The sequence below is a fragment of the Marmota marmota genome, unplaced genomic scaffold (assembly GCF_001458135.2).
Source record: "Marmota marmota marmota unplaced genomic scaffold, marMar, whole genome shotgun sequence".
NCBI lineage: Eukaryota > Metazoa > Chordata > Mammalia > Rodentia > Sciuridae > Marmota > Marmota marmota.
Genome location: NW_025999913.1, coordinates 7,452,424 through 7,465,239, shown reverse-complemented (window position 1 = coordinate 7,465,239; position 12,816 = coordinate 7,452,424). Strand labels below are relative to the sequence as shown.

At 41.8% G+C, this 12,816-nt stretch overlaps 1 protein-coding gene across 1 annotated transcript in view; it reads right to left on the bottom strand.

The window, feature by feature from the left end:
* Nucleotides 1-2,580: 2,580 nt before the first annotated feature.
* The window catches only part of Sycp2l (synaptonemal complex protein 2 like), a 122,042-nt gene continuing 111,806 nt past the window's right edge, over nucleotides 2,581-12,816 (bottom strand). Inside the window, exons 31-32 of the mRNA XM_048799790.1 lie at nucleotides 11,018-11,080; nucleotides 2,581-2,722 (exon numbers count right to left, since the gene is read on the bottom strand). Of these exons, the coding sequence (XP_048655747.1) occupies nucleotides 11,056-11,080 (25 nt within the window). The 3' untranslated portion in view covers nucleotides 2,581-2,722; nucleotides 11,018-11,055. The remainder of the gene's footprint in view (nucleotides 2,723-11,017; nucleotides 11,081-12,816) is intronic.

The following is a 12,816-nucleotide window of genomic DNA, read 5'->3' as shown; positions in this document are numbered from 1 at the left end:
GGGGGGAAATCAAACAGGGTACACGAAAATCATTTGTAAGATCTGGGGATATAAAGGACAAGAGGGGTTCCTGCAAGGGCGGAGGAGCGAAGGGGCACATATCCTAGGAATCTGAGTCAAGGCGCAGGTGGCAGGTAAGGACAGATGGGCTGCAGAGGAGGAGGCAGCAAGCAAGTGAGGGAGGAGGAAGGGACACCTCAGACCCGTGGTTACCAGGGTAAAACCAGAACTCACCATCCGCCCAACACTCAGTGTACGACTTGGAACAAAGCCCCCACTGAAGGCAGCCCACCAGGGAGACCCCTGGGCCTTGGAGAGAGACGGCCTGACTCTCTCCTTGTCACAGGTAAAGGAGGTGGGGAAGGAGCTAGGGGTGGCAGGAACACAGAGAGGGGACAATCTGCTTGGCTTACCTCAGGGGTCAACCTGCTCTGCAGGGGCAGTAAGCAGGGACACAAGGACAAAGCAAATACAAGAGCTGCTGTGGAAGAGAGGCTCAGAGCACAGGGGAGCCTCAGAAATGACGACTAAGGCTGCAGCCACACACAGTAATGGCAATTCCTCCATAGAAGTGGGTCCAATGAAAGGCAGCGTTGGTCCCCAGCTGGGATAGACCCGAAGGGCCATCCACAGCCACCAGGGTTGGGGGTGAGACAGCTGATGCTTCCCAGAGGGCTGGATGGTCCAGCCTTCTCTCCAAGCTGCCGAACACAGTGCATCATGCCCACATTCCACTACCCAACACGCCCCTCTGCAGGCTGGGCCCGGGCAGGGCAGCACACCCTGCAAAGCTGCCTTCCACGTCCATTTGTGTGACTGTTTCATTAACATCCAGCTCCCCATTGGGCTGCTGGCCCCCTGAGAGCCATCAACACTGAATTCCCATCACACAGCAAGGGCTCCATGATGATTTGCTAAATAAGACAACAACTGAACCCTTGGGGATGTTTTATAAGAGATGTCCCTCACCCCCGTGGTTGTTCAAGCTTGTAGTTTTTGCACCTTCATCAATCCAGCCTCAAAATCTGCTCTTTAAGCCTTCACCTGCCCTAGTTGCTCTTATCTGCCTCCTCTTTTACATTCCCAGAATTCTATTCTAGTTGAAGTTTTTATTGCTGCAACAGTCTCCCCCAGTATGTGGAATTCAGCCTTCGCACTGCTACCAGGTTAGTCTCCCTGAAGCACCATGTTCATTCTCTCATTCCCTACCCAAAGTTCTGATCCACAGAGTAGGTCCAAGCTTGGACCTAGCAAAATTTAATTCCCACTCATACTCCATAGTATCATGGCCTCAAATTCTGCATTTTTCTGTTTCTATATTCATATTAGTCTCTCTTCTCTCATCCTAGAAAAAAATCCTCCCCATCCTTCAAGATCTATTTCAAATGGTACCTCTCTTCCAGGAATCCATTTCCAATCACCCAACAAAATTGACCTCACCCTCTGTCAGCCCTGACAGGGCTCAGCTTACACCTTATTGAAGGCACAAGTCACACAGCCTTGATGTACATTGACCTTGACATCTTACTGTCTTCTGCAGACTGAGTTCTTAATAGCCAAAATCATGTCTTATCCATCCTAACATCTTCCATGTAAGTTTAACTCAAGGATTTGTATAGTGCTCAAATATATGCTCCCTAGTCACTGGAAGCCATATAAATTCCTAAGATATCCTTCAATGGGGACAGTCAATGCAACAGCATGGAAATTCATAAAACTCCAAAGTTATCAGAAATCGTGAGTCTCAAACTAGACACACCTAAATAAAATAAGGTTATTTAACTTCACAAATTCTTTGGACATAAAAAACAGGTGTTCTTATGCTCTTCAAAACTTACAATAATGGACTAAAACATAGCTCATTAAAAAAATTCTAAAGAAGTAGGGCTGGGGTGTAGCTCAGTGGTAGAATGTGCTTGCCCAGCACACACAGGGGTCCTGGGTTCCATGCCCAGCACAGGGGGGTGAAAATCTAAAAGAAAAAGATGACAATAAAATTGGGGTTCTAAACATCTGTTTTAGGCAAATTATAATAAGCTACATCTAACTAACTTGCATTACACAGTAAATTGTTCAGTCTGCACTCTTTAATTTATCCAATTATAAGCTAAGTTACTTTGTAGATAGTCTTAAATTATGCAGATTTTATTTCTCTATATTCAAATGCTTTCATACATAAGATTCATACACTCAAACTTCATGAGAACAGTTAGCAATTATCATGTGACTATTTCTTCTCTGCTAAAGATGTTTTTGTTAAATCACTGATGAAAGTAAAATATTTGCAGATCAAATGGATCCTCCTAATAACTATTTTCAAAACATACCACCATTGTTACCTGAGCTATTTTCAAATCAAATTCCTCGTTTAAGCAAATACACCAAAACATATTTAGATAAATGCTGAAGTTATGATTTGCACAAAACTTGAAGACATTATGCAAGTAAAAAAATCAATTTGACTTTCAAAATCATAAGAAAAAGCAACATCCCTTGAAATTACTGAACATCCTGAACTTTCTATTATCTAAGCAATTTCTGATACAAAGGTTAACTTTTGTGAACAAATGAGCAACAAAATTGCAAACTACTAGCATATTTTATTCTAAGTCAAGAGTTCCCAGGTGGAGCAAACAGAATGAGCACAGAGCTTTACAGTATGGCTTCTGTGGTTTCAGCCAATGGCAAAGACATTTTTATCATCTTCTTCAGGTGGTTCAGACTGGTGGAAAAGGAAAAGGAGCACAATAATTAGTTGAAGCTCAGCTATCACCTCTTGGTCCCTTAACATTTCATAAGCCAATATGAATGCCACTCCTTTTTCCCAATTATGTCACTAACTCACACACAGAAGTTCCATGGCTATGTGGTTGCTGAGAGCTAAAGTTCCAGCTAGGTGGAAACTGCCCGAGGTCAAAATTACACTAGAAAATCTCTAAAACATCTGCCATCATCTGGAAGGTATGCATGCCATGTCCCAACGGTCCAACAGTGAGTGTTTTTTTTTTTAGTTGATGTTGTTATTGTTTTGGTTTTCTTTCTGATGTTGGAGGAAAGGCAGCCCTCTGTTGATAGAGCTGGCTTGGCTTTAGGGCACCGCTGTATGAAAATTACATGTTAATAGCCAGACTTTGACATTCAGCCCAATTAGATGCTCATAAGAGGTGGGTATGAGCTGCTGTCCATGGAGCAGGGAGTAGCATGAAGCAAGAGATTCTCCCATTCCACCCAAACCCCAAGGCTCATGCCCACTGAGAAGAACAGCAGACAGGATCACTGTGTGATCTAATTTTGCTGTGTACATCGCATGCAATTTAACTCGGGCATGGCAGACATTGCCAGTTACCTACCCAATGTCTATTCTCCCCTGTTTCCTTAGTAACAGCACCCACCCTATTTTTAGAAATAGGGGATGGTAATAGTAACATGCTCACATTTTCACCTCCTCAGAGAGGAGCTGCATGCACCCACCCTGGCAATCAGGGTAGGCCCTGGGACCCAGCTCCAGCCAATAAGATGGAACAAAATCTATTCGATTTGACTTCCATGAAAATTGTTTTCCTAATTTAAAAAGAGGGGCTGGCACATGACTTTTACCTTTTATTCATCCCCTACTTCCTACCTGGAAAGTTGGGAAAAGGAAAAAGTTTAACTCTTTGTAAACTTGGGTATTGTTTTAGCTTATTACACAAGAGTAATTCATATTCTGCAATGAATGATAAACATTCAGAACAGCCAAAGACAGAAAGTAAATTCACCCAAAATATCACCACTGAGAATGATGGCAGGTGATTTTGAGGTGCACCTTTCTGGGATTTAGACCCATTACTGTGTGTGCAGGTACATGCTCTGACTCTCGTCCTCTGTAATGCTGCAAAATCCTTGTTCCCTCCTGCTCACGGCTGCTCATCCTCTTTTGCTGGATTCACCCCCCTAACCAACTTCACATGGAAGTGTCCAGGAACGCTACCTGGGCCACATTTTCTGACTGGGTCAACCCATCCATTCTCAGGCCTGCTTTCTGTCATGAGCTTCAGCCGGTTATCCATCTTGGCTCAACTCAGATGCTGAAATCACGTGGAAAGTTTATTCTAATCAAACCTGAAGTATCCGTCCTCAAATCCAACCCTTCCCAGTCTTTGGCACCTCCTTAAATGACACCAGTGTCCCCCCAGTTGCTTGAGCCCTAAACATTGTCCCCAACCCTGCCTTTTTACCACCACCACATCCAATCCATCAATAATCCTTCCAGATCCTTCTGCACTGCCCACATCATCCAATTCCCGACCCTTAACACACATAACCCTAATGAGAGTCCTTTGATCTTTACCCTTGTGGTACCAAAAAATAATTAAAAAATAATAATCACAAAGCCCAACTTTGGTGACTTTTTTTTTAAGATTACCCACTTAATTTCCTGTTAATGAGATAAAACAAAACTCTTTAAAAAAATCAATATCTGCACTCTAAGGTAAATGCAACTTATTCCTATAAAGACATTTTACAAATGGTCTCCTTAAGAAATCTAGTTCAGACTTGTAGACTGAAGACAATCTCAAGATTGGCGTCTGTAAAAAAGCCCTACTGTGAGTACTGGGGAGTGATCCTGGAGAAATCACATTGTTATATTGTCTATCATGTGCAAGGACAAATATGTAACAACAAACCCCCCCATCAGTGTGTACAACTATAATGCACCAATAAAAATTGTTTGGGGGGAAGAAGCCCTATTGTTAAATGCTGCGAGAATGAACAAAATAATAATCAAAGAATCCAGCTGAGTGGGAGAGCTGCTGTCCTTACAGACATTATTACCAAGAACAGAGGCTGCTGTACACGTTCTGTCCTTGCTCTGTGGGCCTCCATAATAATGCCACCAGGAAACTCCTCCACATTGTGACTTCAGGCTTCTTTGACTACCTCCTCTCCACCCCCATCCACTCCCCCTTCCTCGCCCTCCCAAGGTCTTTGGCTCCAGCCCCAACAACTAAATCAGTTTGTAGTTAACACCCTCACAGCGTCTTCTGGAGGAAATCTCTCCTTGCCTCTTTCTGACTAAAATGTGGCTGACTTCTGAGGGCACCACCTGCCCGACACCGTGCCTCAATTATCTTTCTTGGATATCCCATTAGGGGTTGAGCATTCTGAATCTGAAACTCAAAAAGTTTCAGAGCATTTCAGATTTTGGATTTTTGGATCGGGAAAACTCAATTGGTAAAGCCTCATGGAAATATTCCAAAATCCAATCCCTGTGAAATCTGAAACCCCTCTGGTGCTAAGCATTTCAGATCAAGAACAATGGACCTGGGCGCTAAGGTTGTGGCTCAGCGGTAGAGCACTCGCCTAGCACGTGCGGGGGCCCTGGGTTTGATCCTCAGCACCATGTAAAAATAAATCAACACAATAAAAGTATTTGTCCAACCTATAATCTACAGCACTTTCCAAAGTTATCTACTAGTCAGGTAACAGAGACCACCTCAACCTCAGGGTCCTGAGAATGACCAGACCAGCAAAAGCCATCTTGTGATCACCAGACTGATAGAACCCTCATATACCTCCCCACATCCACCCCTCACTGATCTCCTTTAAAAAGTCTGAGAACCCCAAAGGAACCTCTGGCCAAATGACCCACATTCTCCCTTGAATGTGTATTTCTTGCTTTCCTACCTACATCGCTGCGCCTCTAATTCACACACCCTTAAATTAATCTCCATAATGTTTTTCAAAATTTCACTCATTCCGAGTCAAGATCTCCCGCTTGCCAGGAACTTTCTCAGAACTTCTCCAGTGAGAACTAGAGAAGGACTCCTCCACTCAGCCCACCACCTTGGGACTGTGACTGCTGATGCCAAAAGCCCAGAATCTCCTGTGTCTGTCCTGAGACCCAAGTAAGGTCCTGTCCTGGTCCTGCAGTTCCAGAAATCCAATTCTCAGTCCCCCAAACCCCAGCACTGCCTCATTTATTTACCCCAGGGGAAGTAGGGAAGGTCTCCTCTGTAACCAAAGACTTGGAACAAGCTTCTGGGGTCAAAAATTCTGGCCCCACTTGTGCTTGTCCTTGGGACATGGTAAAATACTGTCTGGGTCCCACAGCTACAGGGAAGTGGTTATCAGTGCTATAAGCCCCAACACCACCTAAATCACCACACAGGACTTAGGGAAGGTCCCCTTTGTGTCCCACAATCTAGAAACCAAAGTTACTGATATCACAGACCCCAGTATTACTTGTGATCATCCTATGGGACCTGAGAAAGTCCCTTCGCATCCTGTGGCTGCAGGTGGCAAGATCCAAGTATCTCCTCCATTCATCCTAAGTGAGCTCCTTTACATCCTATGGCTCTGGGATCATGGTTGCTGATACCACAAGCCTTGGACAGCTACTCATCCAGTAGGACTAGATGCAGTCCCTTCCACATCTCACCCAACTAAAACCAGGGCCAACTGCTGCCACATGAACCAGTTCCATAAATACTCAACCCTGTGGGACCTGAGAACAGGCACCTATGCAAGCCTTATATCCACTGCAAAGTCAGTCACTTTCATGAACCACTGTAGTCGAGGCTACTGTAGCATTTATAGGCACTGTGGATATCAATCACAGCCAAAGGAATTATACTGAGGCTACGATTTTGAACTCCCTTATAATCTAAACACTTACCCAATGGACAGCCTACATCCCATTGACAGAAAATCTACTAAATTGGAAGAGGTGTCTATTATACCAGATGCACAGACATCAACATAGGGACATAAGAAACATGAAAACTCCGAAAGAACACAACCATGCTCCAGAAACAGATCTCAACTGGAAAGAAATCTGTGGACACCTGAAAAGGAAATTCAGGGTCCTGAGAATGACCAGATCCTAAGGGAACCCAGTGAGAGGTAAGAAAATATGAATAATACAAAGAATTGAAGAAGAAAAAAAAAGGACATAAATGAGAAATTCATCAAAGAGAATTTATTTCAAAAATTCAGAAATCTTAGAGTTAAAATTTTCAATCAATGAAATAAAAATATAAGTGAAGAGCTTGCAGATTAGAATAAGCAGAAGAAAGAATTTCTAAACTCGAGGAGAAAATTTCTGAATTAACCCAGACCGAAAACAAACAAAAGAACGAAGAAAGCCTACTTTTGGTACACCATTAAGTGAACAAATATATGAATTACGAGAATTCTAGGAAGAGGGAAAGCACTGAAAACCTATTTCAATTATAATACCTTAAAACGTGCCAATCTTCAGAGAGATGGATGTACAGACAGGAAAAACTTACCCCACCATACACTGAAACCTCTGAAACCGTGAGCCAAAATAAATCTTTCCTCCCTTATATTGTTGTTAATCAGGCATTTTGGTCTCAGTGATGAAAAGCCGACTATCACAGTCATGTTATTCAATTTCTATGCATTGACATACTTTCCATTTTTCTTATTGATTTGTAGTTTTATTATATTGTGGTCTGAAAAATACGTTTATGATTTCAACTTTAAACAATTTTTTCAGGGCTGGGGTTGTGGCTCAGTGGTAAAGCACTCGCCTAGCATGCGTGAGGCACTGGGTTCGATTCCCAGCACCACATACAAATAAACAAAGGTCCATTGATTTGTTGCCTAACCTATTATCTATTCTGGAGAATGAGAATGTGTATTCTGCTGCTGTTGGGTGAAATATGTTTTAGTAAACGTCAATTAAGCCCATTTGCTTTATAATATGATCTAACATACTATTTCTTTGATGATTTTCTGTCTGCATGAACTGTTTACTGAGGAAAATAGAGTATTGAAGTCCCCAGCTATTATTTCTCTTTAGATCTAATAGTATTTGCTTTAAATATTTGGGTAGTCCAGTACTGAATGCATACATAAGTACAATTGCTATATCTTCTTGCTGAATTGATCCTTTATCAGCATATAAAGACCCAATTTTTCTTTTCATAGTTTTGGATTTAAAGTTTGCTTTATCTGATATGAGTACAGCTGTTCCTGCTTGCTTTTGGTTTCTCCTTGTGTGGTATTATGTTGTTTCAACCCTTAACTTTCAGTTATCTGAAAGTATATCTTTACCAGTGAAGTGAATTTCTTGTAGGCAGCATATAGTTGGGTCTTGTGTTGTCAGTTGAGTTAGTCTGTGTCTCTTGATAGGTGAATTTAATCCATTTACATTCAGGGTTATTATCAATTGATATGAACTTCATCCATTTTGTTAATTGTTTTCTGCTTGTTTTGTATATTTCTTTAACATTTATTTTTGTAATTTGCAGTTTTTATATCATGCTAAGATTCTCTTTCATGTATGTTATTCTAGTGAGTCTATGCTCATGTACTTTCTTGATGATGGTTATCATCATTTTGTTTTTAGTATAGAACTAGAACTCCCTTAGGCACTTCTTGTAGGGCTGGTCTGGTAATAATGAATTCTGTCAGATCCTGATTACCTGGAAAAATGCTTTATTTCTTCAATTCTGAAGGGTAGCTTTTCTGGACATAGTAGTCTTGGTTGGTATGTTTGTTTGTTTGTTTCAACTCAAGACTTCAAATACATCATCTCATTCTGTACTGGCCTGTAAAGTTTCTGCTGAGAAATCTGACAGTCTAATAGGTGTTCCTTTGTATGTGACTTGAGGCTTTTTTTTTTCTTGATATTTAAAAGATTCTCTTTGAATCTAGATTCAGCCAAAAAAGACCTTCACCAAGGGCATTTGCTATTAAAAATATCAAAAGTACAAGACAAAATAGAATAGTCTCCATAGCTGGGGAACTTCAACACTCCACTTCTCTCAGTAAACAGATCATACCAACAGAAATTCAACATCTGAGTTGGATCATATTATAGAGCAAATGGACCTAATAGATATTTACCAAATATATTTCACCAAGAGCAGAAGACATATTCTTCTCGTTCTCCAGAATAGATCATAGATCGGGCAACAAATCAAAGAGCAAAAAATGTTTTAAAGTTGAAATCATAAATGTATTTTTCAGACCACAGTGCAATAAAACTACGAATCAAAAAGAAAGTGGAAAGTATGTCAATGCATAGAAATTGAACAACATGCTCCTAAATGACCATGTGAGCTTTCCTTCACTGGGACCCAAATGCCTGATTAACAACAATATAAGGGAGGAAAGATTTATTTTGGCTCATGGTTTCAGTCTATGGTGGGTGGCTCCATTGCTTTAGGCCTGAAGTGATGCAACACACACAGCGGGATTTGGTGAAGAGAGGCTGTTTCTTGTGGCTAAGAAGCAGAGAAAGTGTGAACAGGAAGGGGCTGAGGAGAAGAAATACCGGTTCAGGGCCCACCCTTAGTAACGTACTTCCTCCAAGAAAGTCCCACCTCCCAGTAGTCCATCCTATTATCTGATGAGGTCACAGCCCTCCTAATGTAATCATTTCCTCACATCCCTACATATGAACATGGCTGTGTTGGGAATTAATCATTCAGCACGTGAGTCTTTGGAGAACATGCTAGACCCCAACTAAAACAATGACCAATGAATAGCTGGGGAAGTTAAAAAATTAACATGATAGTACAACATATGAAAATCTGTGTGATACAGCAGCTGGGCACAAGGGCACATGCCTGTAATCTCGGTACTTAGGAAACAAAGGCAGGAGGATTGCAAGTTCAAAGCTGGTCTCAGCAATTTAGTGAGGCCCTAAGCAACTTGGACCTTGTCGCAAAAAAATAAAATAAAAAAAGAGCTGGGGTTGTAGCTCAGTGCTTAAGTGTCCCTGGGTTCAATCTCTGGTTAAAAAAACAAAACAAAAAACCCAGAAAACAGAAAAACTGTGGATGGAATACAGCAAGTGCAGTATTATGAGGGGAATTCTAACAATAAATGCATACATCAAAAAAAAAAAAAAAACAGAAAAATCTCAAACAATCTAACCATTCACCTGAAGGACCTGGAAAAGCAATAACCGACTTAAAACCAGTAAAAGAAAAGAAATGATAAAGATCATAAATAGGAGCTGGAGATACAGCCCAATGATAAGAATGCTTGCTTGGCATGTGTGAGGCCCTGGGTTCAGTCCCCAGCAGGGCAAAATAAGCAAGTGAATAAACAACATGAAGACAAAAAAAGTAAGAAGAGCAATGAAAGTCGATTTCTTGAAAGGTTAAACACTGACAAACATTCAGCTAGACTAACCGAGAGAGAAGACTCAAAATCAGAAATGAAAAAGATATTACAACTGATATCATGGAAATATAAAGGATCCTAAGAAACCACTATGAACAATTATAAGTTAAAACCCTGGAAAACCTAGAAGAGATGGATAAATGTCTGAACGCATACAACTTATCCAAATTCAATCAAGAAAACAGAAAATATAAACAGACCAATAATGAGTAACAAGATTGAAGCAGTAATTCAACAAAAATCTCACATCTTAAAAAAAAAAAAAAGAACAGGACATGATTTCATGTTAGTCATCTCTTCATCACTGTGACCAAAATACCTGACGATAACAAGTTAGAGGAGGAAAGATTTAAGTGCTTAACTTATCTTTCAGGAAGAGCCTCCCAATTCCACTCAAGAAGAATTTGGAAGCAGCTCTTTAAGAACAGACATGTGCAAAAGCTAGCTTGATCGACCAATGACCTTTTGATGTCACAAGGTCAAAATCCGCCATGCAGAACCCATCCCCCAAACAAACATGCAACTTATAAAGATGCAGGATGATCATTTACAACTCCCCATAAAGAACCTGAAACTCCCTCCCCACCATCCAACCAACACGTGACTTCTCCCCTCTCCCTTCAGGCATAGCCTCTCACTGCCAACTGAATGAGGAGCCGATTTGAACATTACCATCTCCTGGGCTTCCTTGCTGGTTGATTAGGCAAAAAAACTTCTTTGTTTTGAGAAAACTCCATGCTACAGGTTGGGCTTCTGTGTAACCTGAGCAGTAAGCCTTTGCTCAATGTCAAAAACATCAGAGTGTCTTTTAGTGCCCGTTTCCTCCCACTCCAATTCACATCTACTGAACAATGTAAATCTTTGTACCTACCTGCAGGATGCAATAATAAAACCGGCCTTTGGTTTTCCTTATGAAGGCTCTGTGGGATTTAGCCTGGAAGAAATCGATCCATCTCTTATTATGGTCATATTAAGCAATTTAAAAACAAGAACATAATCTATGCATACATATATATCACAAATCATTCAATTATTTGCTAATGAACAAGCAGAATCCATGGCAACCCAGGTTATCAACACAAGAAGGTAAGTTTTCACTCGATTCTATTTTATGCATTATCTTTGTCTACACTACTAGGCTATAAACTGTAAGAAGGACTTCATAACCCCCATTCAAAGCACCAAATCCCTAACTCCTTGTACCTCTTGTGTCAGGGGCTGAAACAATCTAGTCCCAGAGATGTCCACTCTATTTCCTTAGAAAAATATGTAGAGTCATTACTGAGATGAAAAACATGACAGACAGTCACCACAGACAGGCATCCAGATCAAGATGAACCTTTAAAAGATTCTCAGGGCTGTTGTACATCACGCACTTAGCCCAGGAAGCACTAGGTTCCTACTAAAAATAAAAATCAAGTCACACTATCCCGCCCTTTCCGGGCGCCACGTGCTCTGCAAAAAAGGCCTAGGTGATTCTGAGCAGCCTGTGCCCCCTCCATCTCTGGTTCCCGGAGGTTCCTCGAGAGAACCCGGGGTCCCCAAGGAAGACAAAAATGGCATGGTTTAGCAGTTCAAGAATGCTGTGAGAGCACTAACGATCCGCTGAAATAACTGGTCGGCCCGTCTGAACATACAGAGGTAAAAGCCAACGGAGCCTTCATAGGCAGTGGCCACAGGACTGAAACGGGGCTTGGGAAAGTCAGTCAGGACTCACCCGTTGCATTGGTCACCCGGCAAAGGGAACGAACGGTCACCATTTGCACGGGATACCACCTTGGCAGAGAACAGACATCACGGGCGGAGGAGATAACTTCATTGAAACCAACGCGACAGGTGTGTAATCCCCTAGCCATCTCTCTCCACACAGCGGGGAAACCTTAAGAGCCCCTCCCAGCTCTCCCATAAGGGCCCCTCCTAGCTCTCCTGTGAGCTCCATAGCCAGACCGAGGGAATCAGGAGTGGCGCGGAACTCCCGGCTACCGCTCCCACCAGTGCTGACAACTGAGGTCTCTTGCACCAGCTACAGGGGGCGTGGCTACTGGAGGGCAAGCAAATTTGCTGGGGGTTCTCAGCCCCAAGCTCTACAAACTTAGGGTCTGAGGGAGGCAAACAGGGAGCGTGTGCCCAGGCGTTCATAAAAACAGGGCTCCCAGGAGCAGCAGACCTGGTGTGTAACCGGTATTGTGGTAAGCGTCACAGGTGAGCGGGGCCTGGCTTGAGGAAACACAAGAGAAGGCCCTAGGCACTCAGGATTGGAGACCCGCCCAGTCTGGGACGAAGAGCTGCTGCACAGTGAATGGTTGTCCCACCTATTGAGAGGAGAAGCTTGGCCCAGTGGGCACAGCTCCACCTACTGTAAGAGAAGTTAATCGAACTCTATGACTGCATTTTTTTTTTTTTCTTTCATTTTCATTTTTTTGCTGGTGTTGTTGTTCCTTAACTTTTTTTAATATTTTTTTTTTAATTTTTTAATTTTATTATTAGTATTATTTCTTTAAATTTTAATTTTCTTTTTTTATTATCATTATTTTTTTTTAAATTTCTTTCTTTCTTTCTTTTCCATTTTTTTTCTTTTGTCTTTTCATTTCTTTTCAATTTTCTTATTCCCCCTTCCTTGAATTCTACCTGCCTACTCTCATTCTCTTTAGTGACTTCTTCCCTTCCCTT